This window comes from Tupaia chinensis, unplaced genomic scaffold (assembly GCF_000334495.1).
Source record: "Tupaia chinensis unplaced genomic scaffold, TupChi_1.0 Scaffold148607_1, whole genome shotgun sequence".
Lineage (NCBI taxonomy): Eukaryota > Metazoa > Chordata > Mammalia > Scandentia > Tupaiidae > Tupaia > Tupaia belangeri.
The window spans coordinates 2164114-2182791 of NW_006208456.1; the positions used below are offsets into that span (position 1 = coordinate 2164114).

Genomic DNA, 18678 nt, shown 5'->3' on the forward strand with positions numbered 1-18678 from the left:
CAGGGAACAAGTGGCAGCTGCCTTGTTTGCTGTCACTTCATGTTAGTCCTTGAGGGGAAATAAGATCTTTGGAATCAGTCCCTGCAACCTGAGAAGTTTCTCTTGAGCTCTAGAAAAAGTTTACCACGGGACTTTTCCAGAACTGCTACTGCAAAGGTAAATTTAACCAGGGAAGAAAACCTCACTTGCCTTCTTGGTTCCCACCATACTGGCCAACTGTATGGTTCAAGTTCTGGACCCAGCAGCTTGGAAAACATGCTGGGCGCGTGTGCATGCGTGTCCAAAATCCCAAGAGGAGAATGGAGAAAAAGAGACTGTAGCATGGCCATTCTCCCAGGGGGTGATGTCTCACTTTATCTCTCTCTCCCTCTCTGGCAAGCACACACTCCCTATCACAATTTGTTTAAAATGTAAAAAGAAATAAGAAGAATCGCTGCCATGGAAGGAAAGAGACAAGCTGAGAACTGGTGTCACTTTCACCATCCCCTACCCGGCAGAGGTATCAAGACGAACCTTCTGTCTCCAGGGCTCCCAGCGTTGCTAGTCTTGCAGCTTTCAATCCAAATCCCAAGTAACTGTAAAATAGAGGATTGACCAATTTCATGCTGGTCCTGAAGTTTTCCAGCCTAAAGCTCCCTCCTTCAAAGGTATTTCTCGACTTTCCTCTGGAGAGTCTGACCGAGGGATTTCACGGGTGAACAGAGTCTGGATCAAGGCTATGCAGTAACAACTCCCCTCAGCTGATTCAAAGTCCAGAGGCAACTGTTAGGGACTGACAATGACTTCATAAGGCTGATCAGATGTAATGCAGATGTGAGAATGCTTTAAAGTTAGGAGACTCATACCATATGAAATCTTCCTCCCTGTCCCCTCCTCACCTATGTGTATAGAGCTTGTAAGTGCTGTTAAACATCTCAAAGGAAGTAAGGTAGCCTCTAGGGGTTTGTTCCAGGGTTTTCTGCAAATCAGAAAACGCAAAAAGACTATTCAGGATCTGCAATTATTTGAAGAGGTTATCATCACCATCCCTGTCCCTCCCCCCAAAAAATCAGAGATGGAGACAGATTAAGCTGCTAATCTCAAAAGGCTCCAGGAATCAGAGGGAGACTCAACAGTGAGTGGGCCAAGCGATCACTCAGTCATTTACCAGACTCTGCTCAGCCTATTTACGGTAGAGCTGCTACCTGGAGATGGGGTGCCACTGTCTTGGCACCACATGCCTGCCAAATACACTGCTAACCAGATCTTCATGTGAATGACTCACCTCAAACTGGGGCAGAAATGTGATTTGGGTGGAGGCCCCTCCCAGGTCCAGGGTTCCCACAGTTTCTTGGCCGTGGCCATGCAGCTGACCTGTCAATGAGAGCTGGCTCTGAATACCCTCCGACCTGGGCAGCCCCTGCTGGCATTTCTTTGCTGCCCTCCTTGTACACTGAAGGCATTCCATGAATACCCTTCTGCTCCCTGGCCCCTAGGCTGCAGGCGAATATTAATGCAGGAGGGTTCTTGCTGCAGCGAGGCCCCAAAGGCAGGTTATAAACATGAACTTCCTGTCTTTCTTTTCTTTTTAAAGAATGAACAATACAGGAAGAAAGAAAAGGATTTTTCCTCTCTGACCAAGTGTTTGAAAACCAGTTAAAGTCTTAAGATAAACTAAAAGATACATTACCTGTCAGAAAATTCACAGTAACCCAAGCTAATATGCCTAAAAAAGAAAGACAAGGATTACACAACCCAAATCTTTATTTTCTCTTTCCTGGCCCCATCTTTGTTTGTTTTTTTCTAAATTTCGTGTGCAGAGCACACATTCCCTTCTCTCTGTCCTTCCATTTCCTGCTGTCCCATCCAGTTCTTCCTGCTCGTTTGCTTCTCTTTACTTGTTCCTTTTTCTTCAGGACCTCCATCCCTGTTCTGAACTCCTCTAACTAGGTCTCTCTCTGACCCTCTTTCTCACCCCAGGAACATATACCCACACCTCTCCCACCTTCGTAGGAGCCATCCATGATGCTAACACTGTCATCTGGTACCAGGAAAGGTGACTTCTTGAAGATCTCCTTTACCTAAAGAAAAAGGGGGGGAAATCTGGGTGTTTTGTTTTTTTTTTTTAAAGAATTATTTACTTAGTTTTATTTATTATTATTCAATTTGACCAGAGAGAGAGAGACAAAGCAAGGCGCTAGGTCCAGGACTCAAATCGTAGTCAGCCATGTGAAAGTCTGGCACTTCAACTACCACTTCACCTGCCGGCACCAAAAATCTGAATTCTTAAGGCAACAAAACAGATTTCCATATTTTTGTTCTGTCCTACTCTTTATTATTGCTAGTTAAAATTTTAGCAAAATGCATTCTTTCTCCCTAAGAAACTAGAGAAGGAACTAGACAAGCCATTACCAGTTTCTTACCAGCGACTCCTCTGACTTTAACCTCCTCCTAGACTCAGTTCTTTAACATGCCAAGCATATTACTTTTGCACCTGCGGTTTCTTTAGCCTCAAATATTCTTCCCACAAATGTCTTGTATTTCTTTTTTCTTCATTCCCCTCAGGTCTCTGACTCCCCTCAGGTTCCCTGACTGCCCTACTTAAAATAGCCTCTCCCCAATACCACCAGTATTCCTACCTGCCTCACTCTGCTTTTTCTCCATAACGTCTACAGCAACAATGGTCATCGTTTTAACCGTTTACTTTCTGTCTCCCTGAAACTAGAATGTAAACTCCACGAGGGCTGGACTGTCTTTTCTGTTCCTGCGGTATATATCTCCAGAAACCTCACCAGAGACCAGTACATAGTACGACTCATGCTGAATGGATGAATGAGAAATCAGGCTTCAGATTCTCATGCAGACATACTCAGCTGCTTGTCTGTGGACAAGGGACTTAAGCCCTCTGTGCTGACAGTTAAAGGAAAATGGATTTGGAGAATTGAATTAGCATGCCTGTAATAATACACAGAATGCTTTGTTTCATTATAGTGGGATTCTGCCTATAAATATTTTTCATAACACAAAAGTTAAATCTTATTAATTTACATGTTTATGCGTAAGTGTGTACAATGCAATTTAAAATAATGAGTTTAACAGAACTCTCTTAAAATTTTCATCTGAATAAAAAGGGAATCATTGAAGATGGAAAAAAAAATCTTTTAAACTTCCAAATGTCATAATTCTTCTCAAAAACTTCATAGAAAAAAGCCAGATATTTAAAAATGAGAATATAAACAGTATGATTCTATTTATATGAAATGTAAGCACAAGCAAAATTCACCTCGAGGGACAGGAAACACACATGGCTTCCTGTCTTCAGGGGAAGGGAGCTGACTGCAAAGGGGCACGAGGAAACCTGTCTGTCAAAACTTAATGACAAACTAAGAATGCATACGTCCTACTAAGTTGATTCAAAACAATTTCTATGATTCTGCTTTAAAAAGTTAGAAGTCTGGGGCCTGCAGGTGGCGTGGTGCTTAAGGGCACTGGACTCCCACATGGCCAACCACAGTTTGAGTCCGGGACCTGGTGGCTTGCTTTCTCACTTTCTTTCTTTCTTTCTCTCTCTTCCCCCCTCTCTCTCTCTTTCTCTCTCTCTCTCCCTCCCTTCCTCCCTCTCTGTTCAAATTAAAATAAATAAATAAATAAATAAAGGTAAATAAAATAATTTTTAAATAGAAAGAAAAAAGTTAGAAGACTTAAGAATATCATGGACAGAAAGTACTTCAAACATATATAATTCAAGAGTGATGGTTAAAAATGTACGTAACTAGCTAAGAGCGTAGTCACCACAGTGTTTAGCAATGATGGAATACTAAAGGTAGCAGTTAAACTCTAAAGGGTTAAAAACTCATAAAGAAAATATTCATATAAGGAAAAAGAATCATCCAAGATAGAGATTTCACACATTACCTCAGAGAGCAGAGCCTGAGCCTTCTGCTCTGGCAGCAAGCGCAATCCCGCTGTTGCCTTCAGGACCACGGGGGTTTTCTTCCAGTGACTTCGGGGGATTGAGTCTTTGGCCACCTCTAAGAGTTCTTGAACAGTCTCAGCACCCTTTAAAAGAGACAGCCCATTCATTCAGGGAACACAATGTTCAATGGCACTGTTCTATTTCTGCCACATGGGTTGGGGAGCTGGCAGTGGACTCCAATCCCCCTCGGCTCTGCAGGAACAGAAACCTAGAGAAATGGGCCACTTCAAAGGAAAATCCATTTCATTTAAAGTCACAATAAATATTATTTCATAGTGTGATCATTTTAGTTGACTTTTACTTAAGCATTTTTTTCTTTAGGGTCTGGTCACTCCAGGATTCCCTTCCTCCAGACCAGTGGATCCTGGGCACTTGCATGCACTCCGAATGTGTTTCAGGCTGACCAGACCAGGGATTAGAGCATAGTTTCCATGTGGGATGTGGCTTCCCTGGAGCTGTGCATGGAGCTGGTCCTACTGTTTATATCCACATAAACTAGCTTTAGGTCAGAAAGTTGGGTATGGTGAAGGAAACCTAGCAGTTGCAGTCAGAAGTCTTGCTTGCTAGCCCTGTGACCTAACATAGGTTATTTACGGCTTTCCTGGGGCTTGGTTCCCTTGGATGTGAGACAGGAAACACTGCATACCATCACTAAAACTGCTGTGCATGTTCGATGGGGCGGAGCACATGTGGCTGCTACACGCATACTAGCTAAGGCTGCTATCACGCTACATTTTTTACAGTCTCCTTAAGAACAAAACATGCCAGGCTCATTTCCGTATCATGCACCCACATGCATGGTACATACATGCTCAATTTATGATCAATGAAAACCATTAAACCCTCTGTTTTTGAGCGAAACGCTGTCCTTTAATCATTATTATTAGTAACCACAATACAATCATCTTTTCTAAATATCAAATCAGTTTCCGAAAATGTAGTAGCATCTAGTTTTCTAGCACATTTGCCATTTCACAGGCCACTGAACAGAGAAAATACATTCTCTCAGCTTTTCAAGCTCAAACCATTTTTTTGCTTGTGTTTTATAACTGCCAGAGGGTGCATGTACTCTTGGGGCGGGAGTGCAGGAAAAGGACCGCTCCAGCGTGGTATGGTCATGCCACAATCCTTTTTCCTCTATTCCTCACTCCCATGAGGATTTTTGGGTGCACACACATGCAGGCACATTTTTTATGCCACTGGGGCCAGTATTCAAACGGCGATCAACCGTGAGGAATCCAGCTTTCCAACAGAGTGCTTAACTGCTACACTGTGGCACTGGCCAAGTTCAAATTCTTTTTTTTTTTTTTTTTAAGTTTTTGCTATAGGACATATGCACTTGCTGGAGACAGGGAGAAAAGAGAGAAAGAGATAAGGAAAGTGAGAAATAAGCCCGTCCCCCCCCCGCACCACCACCACCAGGAGGGATGGCCATGCCACAATCTCTTCTCCTCCAATCTCCCCATGGGTCTGGGACTGGAACCGCACAGTCAGACATGTGGGTTCCAGCCAGCTCCACCTCTGCACCACATGCCAGCCGGCTCAAACCATGTTTAACATCAGGTTTCTCTCTGGGTAACGATGATCCTAGTAACACTGAACAGTACCTTTACATCTGCTCCTCAAGTTCAGCACTGTGTCTTATTCTATTTTATTGCAGTGTGGCCTCAGACACACTGGGTGTAGTATGTTGTGGGTGCTCAAAGGGAAAATACAGTCACCACACACTCTCCACTCATCCTCTACTACTAACGGCGGCTGTCATGGGTTGTTGCCTGATTTCTCAGGTACGGGCTAGATTTCATCCCTTATTGGGGCACACTGAAATGAAAGCGATTGTGTCTCTATCCTATCCCCTCCACTGCCATATTTATGCCTCATATTCTATAGAACATCAATCTATTTTCTATGTTTACATTAATCAACGCAACTGATGGCTCTAAAACAAATCTTGAGCAGTAAATATACAGGGAACAATTTATCCCTCTCTCTCTTTTTTTTTGCTAGAGGTCATTTGCACTTGCCAGAGAGAAACGGAGGCTGAGATAAAGAGGGAGAAAGTACTGGCTGATGTGCTGCGGTCACACCACAATCTCTCCCCCTCCACTTTGCCGTCCTGTTGGGATTCTGGGCACACAGGCACACGCTCTTGGCATGTTTTCCACACCTCCACAACCAGGATTCAAATGGAGTCTGCCATGTGGGGTCCATCTCCCTTAACTACTAGACATCGGGGCTGGCTTGAGAATAAACTCTTAAGAGACTGTGTCATCTCTGTATGACCACAATCTATTTTCTTTCTTTCTTTCTTTCTTTCTTTCTTTCTTTCTTTCTTTCTTTCTTTCTTTCTTTCTTTCTTTCTTTTCTTCCTTCCTTCCTTCCTTCCTTCCTTCCTTCCTTTCTTCCTTCCTTCCTTCCTTTCTTTCTTTTTTAATTTGCCAGAGACAGAGGCAGAGAGAGAAAGCACCCCAATGGGGTGTGGTCACATAGCAATCCCTTCTCCTACACTTCTCCACCCTGTCAGGACTTTGAGCAAGCACACCCATGCATCTGGCAAGGCTCTCAAGCTCTGGGGCTGGGACTCGAACTGCAATGTCAACCATATGGGATCCAGCTCCCTAATCACAGACTTTGGGTCAGCTTGACCACCATCTATGTTCTAGCCTCCTTCCACCCAGCCCTAGTGGGCCTAGGGTATATAATTACTGTTATCCAGGACATTAATTGAGGACTAATCTCATGCATGACCTCAGAATCATTAGTGAACAGCATACTTACTAGCACTGGTGCTATCTAGTTAAGGCACTGAGAATCCAAACATCAAAGCATAAGCAACTTACCTGCTTAGGTTGGTCTACAAAAGCAGAAAGTCCTGGCTTCACAGAATCAAAAATTTCCCCTTCCAGAATTGGAAGTTGCCCTATTTTGTCCATGGAACAAAACAGAAGAGAAACAACTGATTACCACAAACTGGGCTGCCTCAGATCTTGGGCCCTGAAGACTTTGCTAAGATTTACAAGAGCCTGTTCTTCCCCCCAAGTGTTTCCAAATGATCCCACTAGTGAGGAATATCATGCAGGAGTATTGGGAGGTGGGATTAGAGGGCAACAGGCAGCCCTTGAGGGCCTCTGTCATTTCTCTGTGGATACCTAGCTCTTGCTGCTCCTTTCCATGGACTCCCTAGGCAACCTGAGAAAGAAACACTGACAATTTAGAAAAAGTTAATCTTCAGAGTCTTCAGAGTCCCTTCTCCAAGGATGACAGTGAAGTTCTTCTATGATCCTTCTTCCAAGACCACTCTGAATCTTCTAGATCCCTGGAGTATTAACTATCTCTGGAGAAGGATGAATTCTATATTTCTCAGACATATGGGTTTGAGCAGCCAGATTTCTCTTAATTTCACATTGAATTAAACCACGTGTTCTCTGAAGAAAGATACTGAATAGAACACTAAGATTCTTTTTTTTTTTTGGAGAGGTTTTTACTACAGGGTGCATGCACTCACCAGAAAGACAGAGAGAGACAGAGAGAAAGAAAGCGAGACATCGCCCCCCACACCACAATCCCTTCTCCTCCATTCTCCTCTCAGAATCTTGGCCACACATGCACATGAGCCCAGCCTGAGTTAAAGCCACTGGGTCCAGGACTCGAACTGCGGTCGACTGGGAGTCCAGCGACAGCCATTATGCCAACTGCTGGTCCAGAGTAGCACTAAGATTCTATAACTCACATCCTATACTCTCAACACATTTGTTTTTGAGAGGAGATGCTGAAGTTCGGGTTTGCGGACTCTGGTGAAAGTTCCAGGCCCCTTACCTGGTATCTTCTGCACAAATGTGTAAACATGAATTCGAGTTCCAGTGCTCCCTGCATCAAACATAATTCCATACAAGGTGTTGGCACTGACGTTGACAGGACACATGGAGGACAGGAAGACACCCTCAAACCAAGTCTGCTGGTCTCTGTAGAAGACAGTGCTGTAGACACAGGACACCACCAGCATGAAAAAGACTGTGCCCCAGGAAGTGGTCATCATCTTCCCAAGATGTGGTTGGGTCTAGGCTGTTGTTGCAGAAGCAGTGCTGCTCACACCCGCAGTGACTTTTAGGACAAAGACACACATGGTTAGACCAACTGGCTTTTTGGTTATACCTGTAAAAGAAGAAACACCCATTACAGAAACCCTATCCCTGTCCCCCAGCGTTCCTTCTCTTCTCCTATTTCTAATAACCAGTACAACAAGCTTAACCAGGGTGATGTAGGTTCTTAGCACCTTCTCTGAAGGGTATCTAGTTCCAAGAGGAAATTGGGAGTTAAAGTATATTTTCCTGTACTTTGTGTCACCCTTTAAAAAAAAAAAAGAATTATTTAACTTAATTTTATTTATTATCATTTTTATTTTTAAAATTTGACCAGAGAGAAGCAGAGAGGGAAGGGAGAAGGCAAGTGGCTAGGTCCAGGACTTGAACTTCAGTCAGCTATGTGGCAGTTCAGCACCTCAATCACCCTGCCACCTGCTGGCCCTTTTTAAATTTTTTTTTTTTTTAAATAAGAGAATGAGTCTGGTGGCCTGATGTTAAGGAAGCTGATCCCACATGACCAACATGGTGTGAATCCTGCTGGCTCCTGGTTTGAAAAATACTCTATGCGTGCGTGCGTGTGTGTGTGTGTGTGTGTGTGTGTGTGTGTGCATGCCCCAAATCCCAATAGGATGGAGAGATGGAGAAGGGACTGCAGTGTGACCACATCCCATTGGAGGGTGCTTTCTCCCTCTCCTCATCTGCCTCTCTGTCGCTTTATGGCAAGCACTTAAGACCTATGTCAAAAAAAGAAAAGAAAATGAGAGAGAGAGAGAAAGTACTTCTGAAAGGGTCTTACTGTCGTGATTCTCCGCCCCAGCCTTACAGATAGGCAGGGTTACAGGTGTACAGCATCACATCTGGCCTGTCCAGGCTGATTTAAGACCTGCATGTGGGCCTCCTGTGTGGCCCCAGACTTGTGTAGTAGTGCTCTAATGGTTGTCTTAACACAGGTGGCTAGTAGTTGCTTTTTTTTTTTTTTTTTAAGGTTTTTGCCAATAGGGCGCACACACGCATCAGAGACAGACAGAGAGGGAAAGTGAGAATCCAGCCCCTGTGCAATGGCCACATCACAATCCCTTCTCCTCCATTCTCCTCTTGGGATCTTGGCCATGCACACATATGCACTTGGCATGATTTTCAAGCTGCTATGTCCAGGGACTTGAACTGTGGTCAGTCATGTGGGATCTAGCACCTATCTTCCGTGTCACCTGCTGGTCCACATGCTTTGCTTTTAAAGGAAGAGTGGTTCTCATATACGTAAATGCTCTCGGTCACCCAGTTCTATTACTGAATCTTTCATCTTTTGGGTTATTGGAAAAGTCAAGATACATCTTTGCACAGAAAAATAGAAAAATGTCATGACTTTTCCAATGATTCAATATCATGAAAACTTTTTCTTTACATTATAAGCTAAAATGACTCCTCTATTTTCCCCTCCCTTCTTCTTCTTCTTCTTCTTTTTTTTTTTTATAGATTTTTGCTATAGGGTATGTGCACTTGCCAGAGAGACAGACAAAGAAAGTGAGAAATCTACCCCCTGGCCATGCTGCAATCCCTTCTCCATTCTCCTCTTGAGATTTTGGGCACGCACACACACGCACCTGGCATGAGTTTGAAGCCACTGGGTTCTGGACTTGAGTCACAGTCAACTACAGTGATAATCAAACAATGTAACCATTATGCCATCTGCTGGTCCCTCCTTTCTTTCCTGACAGCTAATAGTTCCAATTTCTTTTTCTTTTTTTTGGAGGGGGGAGAGATTTTTCGCTATAGGGCGTGTGCGCTTGCCAGACAGACAGAGAGAGACAGAGAGACAGAAAGCGAGAAATCACCCTCCAGGGGGGATGGTCATGCCGCAATCCCTTCTCCTCCATTCTCCTCTCGGGATCTTGGGCACGCACACACATGCGCCTGGTGTGAGTTTTAAGCCACCGGGTCCAGGACGCGAACCGCGGTCGACTACGTGGGAGTCCAGCGACATAGCCATTACGCCAACTGCTGGCTCCCCCAATTTCTGAATTAAGGTCACAAAATTACAAAGAAGCTATAAAGTCCCTATCACTGGGGTATTCACAGCCTCTTTCAGTTAGGCCACTGGAGTAACATCTGTGATCAACAATATTACTAGGAGATTGGTCGAATGACCATATTTTAAAAGAAAGAAATCAACTTAATATGAAAACACTTAAATAGACCACTATGGTTTTAAAACAGCCTTCACAGATCTTGGGTCATGTTATCACCAAAACAACTTGGGGTAGATGGGCAAATTAAGACAGAGAGGTTCTATGACTTCCTGAAAGTCATAAAGCAAGTCAGTGGTGGTGAAGGCTTTACTCCTATCTACCTTCTTCCCCAATTCCAAAATGCCTCCTTTATGCCAACTTACTGTCCACATTTCTTTCTTCCTCTCTCTTTCTCTTTTTTTCTTTAAATTTGCTAGAGGGAACCTATGTTCACTGGAGAGACAGAGAGAAAGAGAGAGAAAAGCGGAATGCACCCTACATGGGAGATGGCCAGGCTACAATCTCTTCTCCATCACTTCTTTCAGAATTTTAGGCATGCATGCACACAGGCCCAGTGTATTTCTCAAGCTGCTGGGTCTGAGACCATGCAGTCTGCCTTGGGATCCAGACACCTTCATCACCGTGCCACCAGTTGGCCCCATCCACACTTAATGTGTGCACAGCATTATTTGTTTTGATTTGGTAATTATGGTAGGTTGGATGTAAAAGCTGCTGAAAATCTAGAGTAAGGTTACATGAAACTATAAAGAGAGCACAGGGTCTTGGGGTCAAAGACCCTGGGCTGGTCCTAACACCTGGATTTGTTGGGTAGTTGCATGCTTTTGGGCAAGTCATTTGGCCTTTATGAGACTCCATTTCCTCACATGTAAAATGGGAATAATAACTTGCCCTCCCTCCCTTTCATGGTTATCAGCAAAGTCAAATGAGATACTATCAATATACAGAACAGCTAGGTTTTCTGTTGTTTTTTAAATTTGCCAGAGGGCTCATGCACTTGTGAGAGAGGAAGAGAGAGACAGAGAGAGACAGAGAGGGTTAGAGGGAGAAAGTACTGCCCAGTTGTCACACCACAAATTCTTCCTCCTCTGTCTTTATGAGATTTGGGGCACGAACACATGTGTGTCCAGCCTTTTTTTCCATGTCACCAGGGCTGGAATTCAAACCATGCAGTTGGCTATGTGGGATCCAGCTTTCTTTCTTTCTTTCTTTTTTTTATTTTTGGAGAGGTTTTTTTTTTTTTTTTTTTCTTTTTTTCGCTATAGGGCACATACGCTCGCCAGACAGACAGAGAGAGACTGAGAGACAGAAAGCGAGAAATCACCCCCCAGGGGGGATGGCCATGCCGCAATCCCTTCTCCTCCAGTCTTCTCTCGGGATCTTGGGCATGCATGCACACGTGCCCAGCCTGAGTTTAAGCCACTGGGTCCGGCACTTGAACCATGGCTGGCTACATGGGAGTCCAGCAACATAGCCATTACACCAACTGCTGGTCCCCCCCCCATCATTCTTCAACAAAGCTGTTATAGTGTTTAAATGTCCTTGAAGTCTGTGATAAAAACACTTGCTAGTGCTCAATGTTATAACAAAATCCATTCTACTTGATTCCTTTAGTAATAACTTTGTTTTTTCTCTTTTTTTTCGTAGAGGAACATTAAACTAGAAACAAACAAAAACATCAAGCATTCTTTGTTTTGGTGATTTGTGGAAGCTCAGGCTGTGTCCTACAATCTGATCTGAAAATGGAGAACTTCAGTCCTCAAGATCAGGGTTTCTCAATTTCTGCACCATTAACATTTGGAGCTGGATAATTTTTTTTTATTTTATTTCTTCACTGAGAAAGACAGTGTGCTTCCAACAGTGTCACAATGTCACAATCCACTCTCAACTTTAGTTAGCCCAGGGTCACAGACATGCCTAGCACACTCAGGGAGGTCTCTAGGTGCAAACCTACACCCTTGCCATGAGGAGCAACCTGACAGCATTATGTTTTACTGCTGTCCCACCGACCAGCTCCAAGGGCTGGATGATTCTGTTGTGAGAGCTCGTCTATGCATGGTGAGTGGTCAGCAGCTCTGGCCTCAGTGCAGCGATGCAGGCAGTAGGGCACCACTGCATAACAGTAGAGTCATATGGAAGGTCTCAGGTTTGGATCCCAGGTGAACCCGGGAAGACCACAATGTAGTCAGACCATGTCAAAGATACCTGTCTCTCACTCTCATGAAAGAAATAAACTTACAAAAGAATGCTTAGCAGCATCCCTGGCCTCTATCTACTAGATGTCAGTGACACCTCCATCCATCCCCATACACACCAGTTGTGATAACCAAAAATGTCTCCCGACATTACTGCTGGCTAGACGCTATTTGATTCTGATATTAATGAATAATACCCATCTATCCCTTAACAGGTGCTGCTTTGTGCTGGCCCTTAGTACTTTGCTCAAAAAACCTTTGGGTCTTCTGGTCTAGCTTTCATCTCTTAGAGCCTTGTGTAAGTCATAGTTACAGTTAATAGTTAAGCAATAAGAGCTGATTCCAAAGTTCCCTTTGCCCAGTTCCCCTATTTCTAACAGAATCCTGGGTGTATTTGGAGTACATATTAAAAATTCCCCATCATTCTCAAGTTTGTTGACCATCTAGGATTTGTTTTCTCAAAATGCCTCCTTCTCCACATGTGGCAATATTACATAAAACAAAGCCAATTAAAGTAATTGCATTTGGTGGGGCTAGCAGGTGGCGTGGTGGTTTAAGGTGCTGGACTCCCACATGGCTGACTACAATTCAAGTCCTGGACCTAGCGGCTTTCTTTCTCACTTCCCCTTTTTCTCTCTCTCTGGTCAAATTTTAAAAAATAAATTAAATAAATAAATCTTTAAAAAAATTAATTGCATTTGGAATTTTAAAATACTTAACTACAATTGGTCTAAAAAGTACTACAATTGATACTACAAAGGTGAGTTGGAATTATCTGTTTGAACATTTTTTAAGGCTGAACTTCTATGCTGTGGTTAAGAATGGGAGCTATGGGGTAGGAAAGGAGCAAATAAAATTGTTCAGCTTTTAGAATCCCAAACAGGAAGTGTTCGCCTGGGAAGTCTGCCACTGAAACAGGACAATTGCTGGGCCCGATTCTTCTTCTTCTTTTTTTTTTTATCTTTGTTTATTCAATTATTCCATGAGTGACAGAGAGAGAGAGAGCAAGCGAGCACCTCCAACAGGGTCTAGACCCCACAATCCCCCCCAGTCCCCAGTCAACCCTGTGTCACAGGCACACATGTGCCCAGGGTACCAAGGAAGGTCTCCAAGCTTGTACCAGGAACCTTCTTGTGTGGGCCAGTCCTGCAGAGCACGGTGCTCCACCATCCTGCCCCATACTCACATCTTCAATCACTCCCTTTGGCTGATTCTTCTGCAGCAAACAGGCTGGTCATGGGCCAATCTACATAAGTGAAAACAGAAACAACCTTTTCAGAGTCTCTAAATATTAACCAATTGTTACTTTGCCCAATACTTAACTCCTCCACTCCCTGAGGAAGTGTATTAGAGGTGCGTGAGGCAACAGCTTTCCTCCACCTCTCTGACAGGTAGCTTTCTCAGGGGTGGCCCCTATTTTCTGTATTATTGTAGTTCTGAAAAGCCTCTCCAGCTTGTATTTCCACTGAGCAAACATTCTTTTCTTCCAAAAGAGATTTCAGGGAAAGAAAAATGTGAGGAATCTGAAGCCATGGCTGGGGATGAAGACCATTCTCAGCAATCACTCTGAAGGGACCATGCACAGTTATTGTGAAGGGCCCCAGAGGAACCCTGTGGAGGGACTTCAATCACATCAATGTCGAGCTCAGTCTCCTTGGAAAGAAACAGAGGCTGAAGGATGACAAACGGTGGGGAAACAGAAAGGAACTGGCTACTGTTCGCACTATCTGTATTCACGTACAGAACATGGTGAAGGGTGTTACATTGGGCTTCCGCTACAAGATAAGGTCTGTGTATGCACATTTCCCCATCAACATTGTTATTTTTATATTTTAATTTTTTTGAGAAGTTTTTCGCTATAGGGCACGTGTGCTTGCCAGACAGAGAGAGACAGAGACAGAAAGCGAGAAATCACCCCCCAGGGGGGATGGTCACGCCGCAATCCCTTCTCCTCCATTCTCCTCTCAGGATCTTGGGCACGCATGCACACGCGCCCAGCCTGAGTTTTAAGCCACCGGGTCCGGGACGCAAACTGCGATCGACTATGTGGGAGTCCAGCGACATAGCCATTATGCTAACTGCTGGTTCCCAACATTGTTATTGAAGAGAATGGGTCTCTTGTTGAAATCTGAAATTTCTTAGGTGAAAAATACATCTGGAGGGTTCGAATGAGACCAGGTGTTGCTTGTTCAGTATCTCAAACCCAGAAAGATGAGTTGATCCTTGAAGGCAATGATATTGAACTTGGTTCAAATTCAGCTGCTTTGATACAGCAAGCCATGACAGTTAAAAATAAGGATATGAGAGACCAGCAGTTGGAGTAATGGTTATGTCGCTGTAGTCCCACGTAGTAAACCACAGTTTGAGTCCCAGACCTGGTGTCTTAAATTCGTGCCAGGTGCATGTGCTGGCGTGCCCAAGATCCCAAGAGGAGAATGGAAGAGAAGGGACTACGGTGTGGCAACTCCCCTGGGGGGTGATTTCTCACTTTCTGCCTGTTTGTCTTTCTGGTGAGCATACGCGCCCTATAGCAAAAATGTCTCCAAAAAAAGAAAGAAAGAAAATAAAAATAAGGATATAAGAAAATTCTTGGATGGTATCTATGTCTCTGAGAATGGTATAGTCCAGCAGGCTGATGAGTAAAACCTAAGAGTTCTCCAGCTGCAGTAATAAGCCAGATAATTTCTAAGGCCATTATATGCTATTTTAAAGATAATAATAAAAGACAACAATTGATTTGGAAAAAAAAGAAAAGAAAAATGCATCCTAGGTATGTGTTCTCACAGAGCGAAAACTGCAAAGTCATGCCAGGTGCTCAGTGTAAAATCAAACAATAGATTTTATTAAGGAAAGGATGAGTACACAAAATGCCCCTTCTGCTCTCAGCACCTGCTTCTAACACCGCTTCTAACCTAACTTTAAGAAAGCTATTATAACAATGGTATTAGAAAGGCTTATTATTAGTTCACAGAATAGCATCCTAGTTTACGTGACTCCATTATACACATAAAACCTTTGCTCAAATATCATCTTCTCAGTGAGATTTTGTCTTAACAAAAATGCAACCCACCTGGCCATATGTGCATTTTCCCACCTTCCTTCTCTGCCTTTTTCCATAGCACTTCTCACTTTCTAACACATGAAACAATGAACTACCTTTGTTTATTTCTGTATGTATGTACTCCCTGCTTTTGTCCCCATGTGAGCTCTATGTAGACCGTGATTTTATGTCTGCTTTGTTTCTGATATGCTCCTGATGCTGGCAGCGTGCTAGGACATAGTAGGTGTTGAATAAATACTCTGACGGGATAAGCAGTGATCCAGTAACTCAAGCACTAGATCTCTCCCATTTAATAAGACTGTAATAGCTGACTTCCTTCCAAAAAGATATTAACTACCTTGGAAGACAATTATTCTAAGCTTCCAAGGAAGGACTGTTTCTTCACAAGTGTCAGTTATATAAAAGTGACATCTGGGGAACCAGCAGTTAGCATAATGGCTATGTTGCTGGACTCCCATGTAGTCGACCGCAGTTTGCATCCCGGACCCAGAGGCTTAAAACCCACGCTGGGCGCGTGTGCGTGCCTAAGATCCCGAGAAGAGAATGGAAGAGAAGGGATTGCGGCGTGGCCATCCCCTCTGGGGGGTGATTTCTCGCTTTCTGTCTCTCTGTCTGTCTGGCGAGCGCACGCACCCTATAGTGAAAAAACTCTCAAAAAAAAAAAAGTGACATCTGTCCAAATGCGATAAATTTTATGTGTTACTCAAAACAATGTAGACAGTCAAGTTTAAAGGTGGGATTATACATCAGTGTATGTAAATACACTCTTTTCATATTGGTCTTCTCAATCTCTTGCCCACCATCCTTATTCACCCCTATCAAAGTCTCCTCTTGATTGAGACTTGGGTGCAGCCAGTGGTTGTCATTTTGCCCATCCCCTTTTAAGGTCTTCACAAGGTCTTTCTGTATCTCTAATAAACACGAATACTCCCCACTTAACCTCCCCAGAGCTGCACATTCCGGCTTCCCTTCTTCCATGTCACCAAGACCTGAGAGACCTGAGAGACCACAATCCCAGAGGACCTGGGCCCCATTTGGCGCTCACCTGCCCGTGTCTGCCTGTTCTCGTCAATCTTTGTTTCCGCTTGCTGCCTTTTGCCCTGTGCTCCTATCTCAGCTCTTCTGAATCAGGCTAGTTTCATAAACCACACTCACCTTTGTGCCAGTTTACAACTATGTGGCACTGTGCTAACTCACTCACTGAGTGAAGGCACTCCTCCTTTATCCACCCCTTTGGAAACTCTGCAGCCTGGCTCATTTACTCTGAGTTAAATGCCAACCAGTAGACTTATCACCTCCAGGGCAGAGCTGCTGAGGAACTGAATTCTCTGTTGTTTCTACACTAGCGAAACAGTAGAAAAACTAATACTGCTTCTTGAGAGTTTCTATCCTTGAGATAAAATTTAGAAAGCTGGACATTAAATGATCTAATTGCTAAGCATTTACTGAATTCTAATATATACCAGACACTGTGCTAGGTTCTAGATACACAAAGAGGAATCAGATATAGTCTCAGCTCTTGGGGAAGTTTCATCTTGCAAGAAAAACCAGACAAGTAAACCAGTACGATGATAAGTTTTCAGACAGAAATGCAGACAAGGTGCTACAGAACACATGCAAGAGACAAGGAAGTAATACAGCATGGAGAGGGTGCAGGGTGGGAAGGGAGTGAGGGGCTCCTTAAGGGATGAGAGAACCAAGGTGAACCTTGAATCAGAGGTAGGAGTTACCTGGGGTAAGTAACATCAGAGAATACTGAGAACATCAAATACGAAGAACATAGTAAGACTGGAATACAGAGGTGTACCAGAATAAGGAAGACAGGTGGGAGGAAGGAAGGTTCTGGAAGCACTGAATCAGATTTTAAAAGGAGTAGACTTGCTTTCCTTGTATGGTTCCATACAGACACCTGATTGGTAATTAGGTCTTTCTACTCCCTGTGTAAGTAAGCATCAATATGAACTGACTTGGATAAAATAATCCAGTATTTCTCAACAGTGGAAGATACTGGAATGGGACAGATGACTAGAAAGGTCCATGAAAAGTTCTGAAAACAGTGAACTATAAAATCTCCCACAGCCGCTTCATCTGGGCTCCACAGCAAGCCGACTTTAACAAAGTTAAAAATTAAACATAAGGTAAAAATGTAACCAGAATGAAATTTTTAAACAGTAAACTGAACTATGGTAATGGAAATAGCCAAACCACTGTGATATGCATAACTTATGTAAGCCAAACACAACCCAGGTGAGTCTAATAAGGAAGTATGGGACAGATTTCGGCACAGTGAGCAATGCTTCACCTGGGGACAGAACTTGGGATCTACATACCCAACACAAAGCCCTGAAACACCTTGCTATCCGAAGGGTGTCTAAGGTAGGGGATGCAATCTCTTTTGTATTCCCGAAGCCAAGAACTGGGCTTGGAAAATGTCAGGCACCGATAACTGTATCACAAATTGACTTGGTACAAATGGGTGGATAGAACATGCCAACCTAGCATGGGGCAGGATGCACTCCTTCCCCAGGGTCTCGCTGTAGCCTGTGTGCCACACCAACTCCTGTTCCCCTCCGAATCAGTCCATTGATCGGAGCACTATTCCAGGAAGCGTATTTATTCACTGGGGGCCGGCAGATGGCATAGCAGTTATGTCGTTGGACTCCCACATGACTGACTGTAGTTCAAGTCCTGGACCCAGTGGCTTGAACTCCACACCGGGTGTGTGTGCAACCAAGATCCCAGGAGGAGAATAGAGGAGAAGGGATTGCAGCACGGCCATCTGCCCTGGGGGATAGGGGGGTGCTTTCTCACTTTCCCTCTCACTTTCTGTCTCTCTCTCTCTGGCAAGCGCACATGCCCTAAGACAAAAACCTTTTTTTTTTTTTTTTTTTTAAGAGAGAGAGATTTTTGCTATAGGGTGCATGTGCTTACCCAAGACACAGAAAGATAGAAAGCAAGAAATCACCCCTCAGGGGAGGATGGTCACGCTGTGATTCCTTTCTCCATTATCTTCTCAGGATTTTGGGCAATCACACACGAGTTTCAAGCCTCCAGGTCTGGGACTTGACCTGCAGTTGGCCATGTGGGAGTCTAGATATGTAACCATTATACCGTCTGCTGATCCCAGGCAAAAATTCTTAAAAAAAAAAAAAATTTCCCTTAGCTACTCTAGAAATTATCTGGGCCTACTGCGACTTATGAGTACAGTATACAAAGATGAATCATTTTAGACCTGCCCCTTAAGAAACCACAGCAAATTGGGGGGAAAATGCATGTCTATAAATTATTTCTATAAAGAGAAAACGTGACATGTAGCACAATTACCATGCTCTGAGACTTCAAATCTGGGGGAGATTTTTTT

At 43.7% G+C, this 18678-nt stretch overlaps 1 protein-coding gene across 8 annotated transcripts in view; it reads right to left on the reverse strand.

Moving 5' to 3' along the window:
* Positions 1 to 18678, reverse strand: part of ENTPD5 (ectonucleoside triphosphate diphosphohydrolase 5 (inactive)) — a 42022-nt gene that overhangs the window by 8283 nt on the left and 15061 nt on the right. For 2 of the 8 annotated variants that reach the window (XM_027769102.1, XM_014585010.2), the window contains 9 exons: positions 13443 to 13502; positions 7772 to 8056; positions 6796 to 6875; positions 3895 to 4038; positions 1985 to 2060; positions 1670 to 1705; positions 1265 to 1353; positions 879 to 958; positions 514 to 575 (listed from right to left, as the gene is read on the reverse strand). In XM_027769102.1, coding sequence (XP_027624903.1) covers positions 514 to 575; positions 879 to 958; positions 1265 to 1353; positions 1670 to 1705; positions 1985 to 2060; positions 3895 to 4038; positions 6796 to 6875; positions 7772 to 7991 — 787 coding nt within the window. In that variant the 5' untranslated portion in view covers positions 7992 to 8056; positions 13443 to 13502. The other 6 variants (XM_027769105.1, XM_014585012.2, XM_014585011.2 and 3 more) reach the window with 6 other exon arrangements.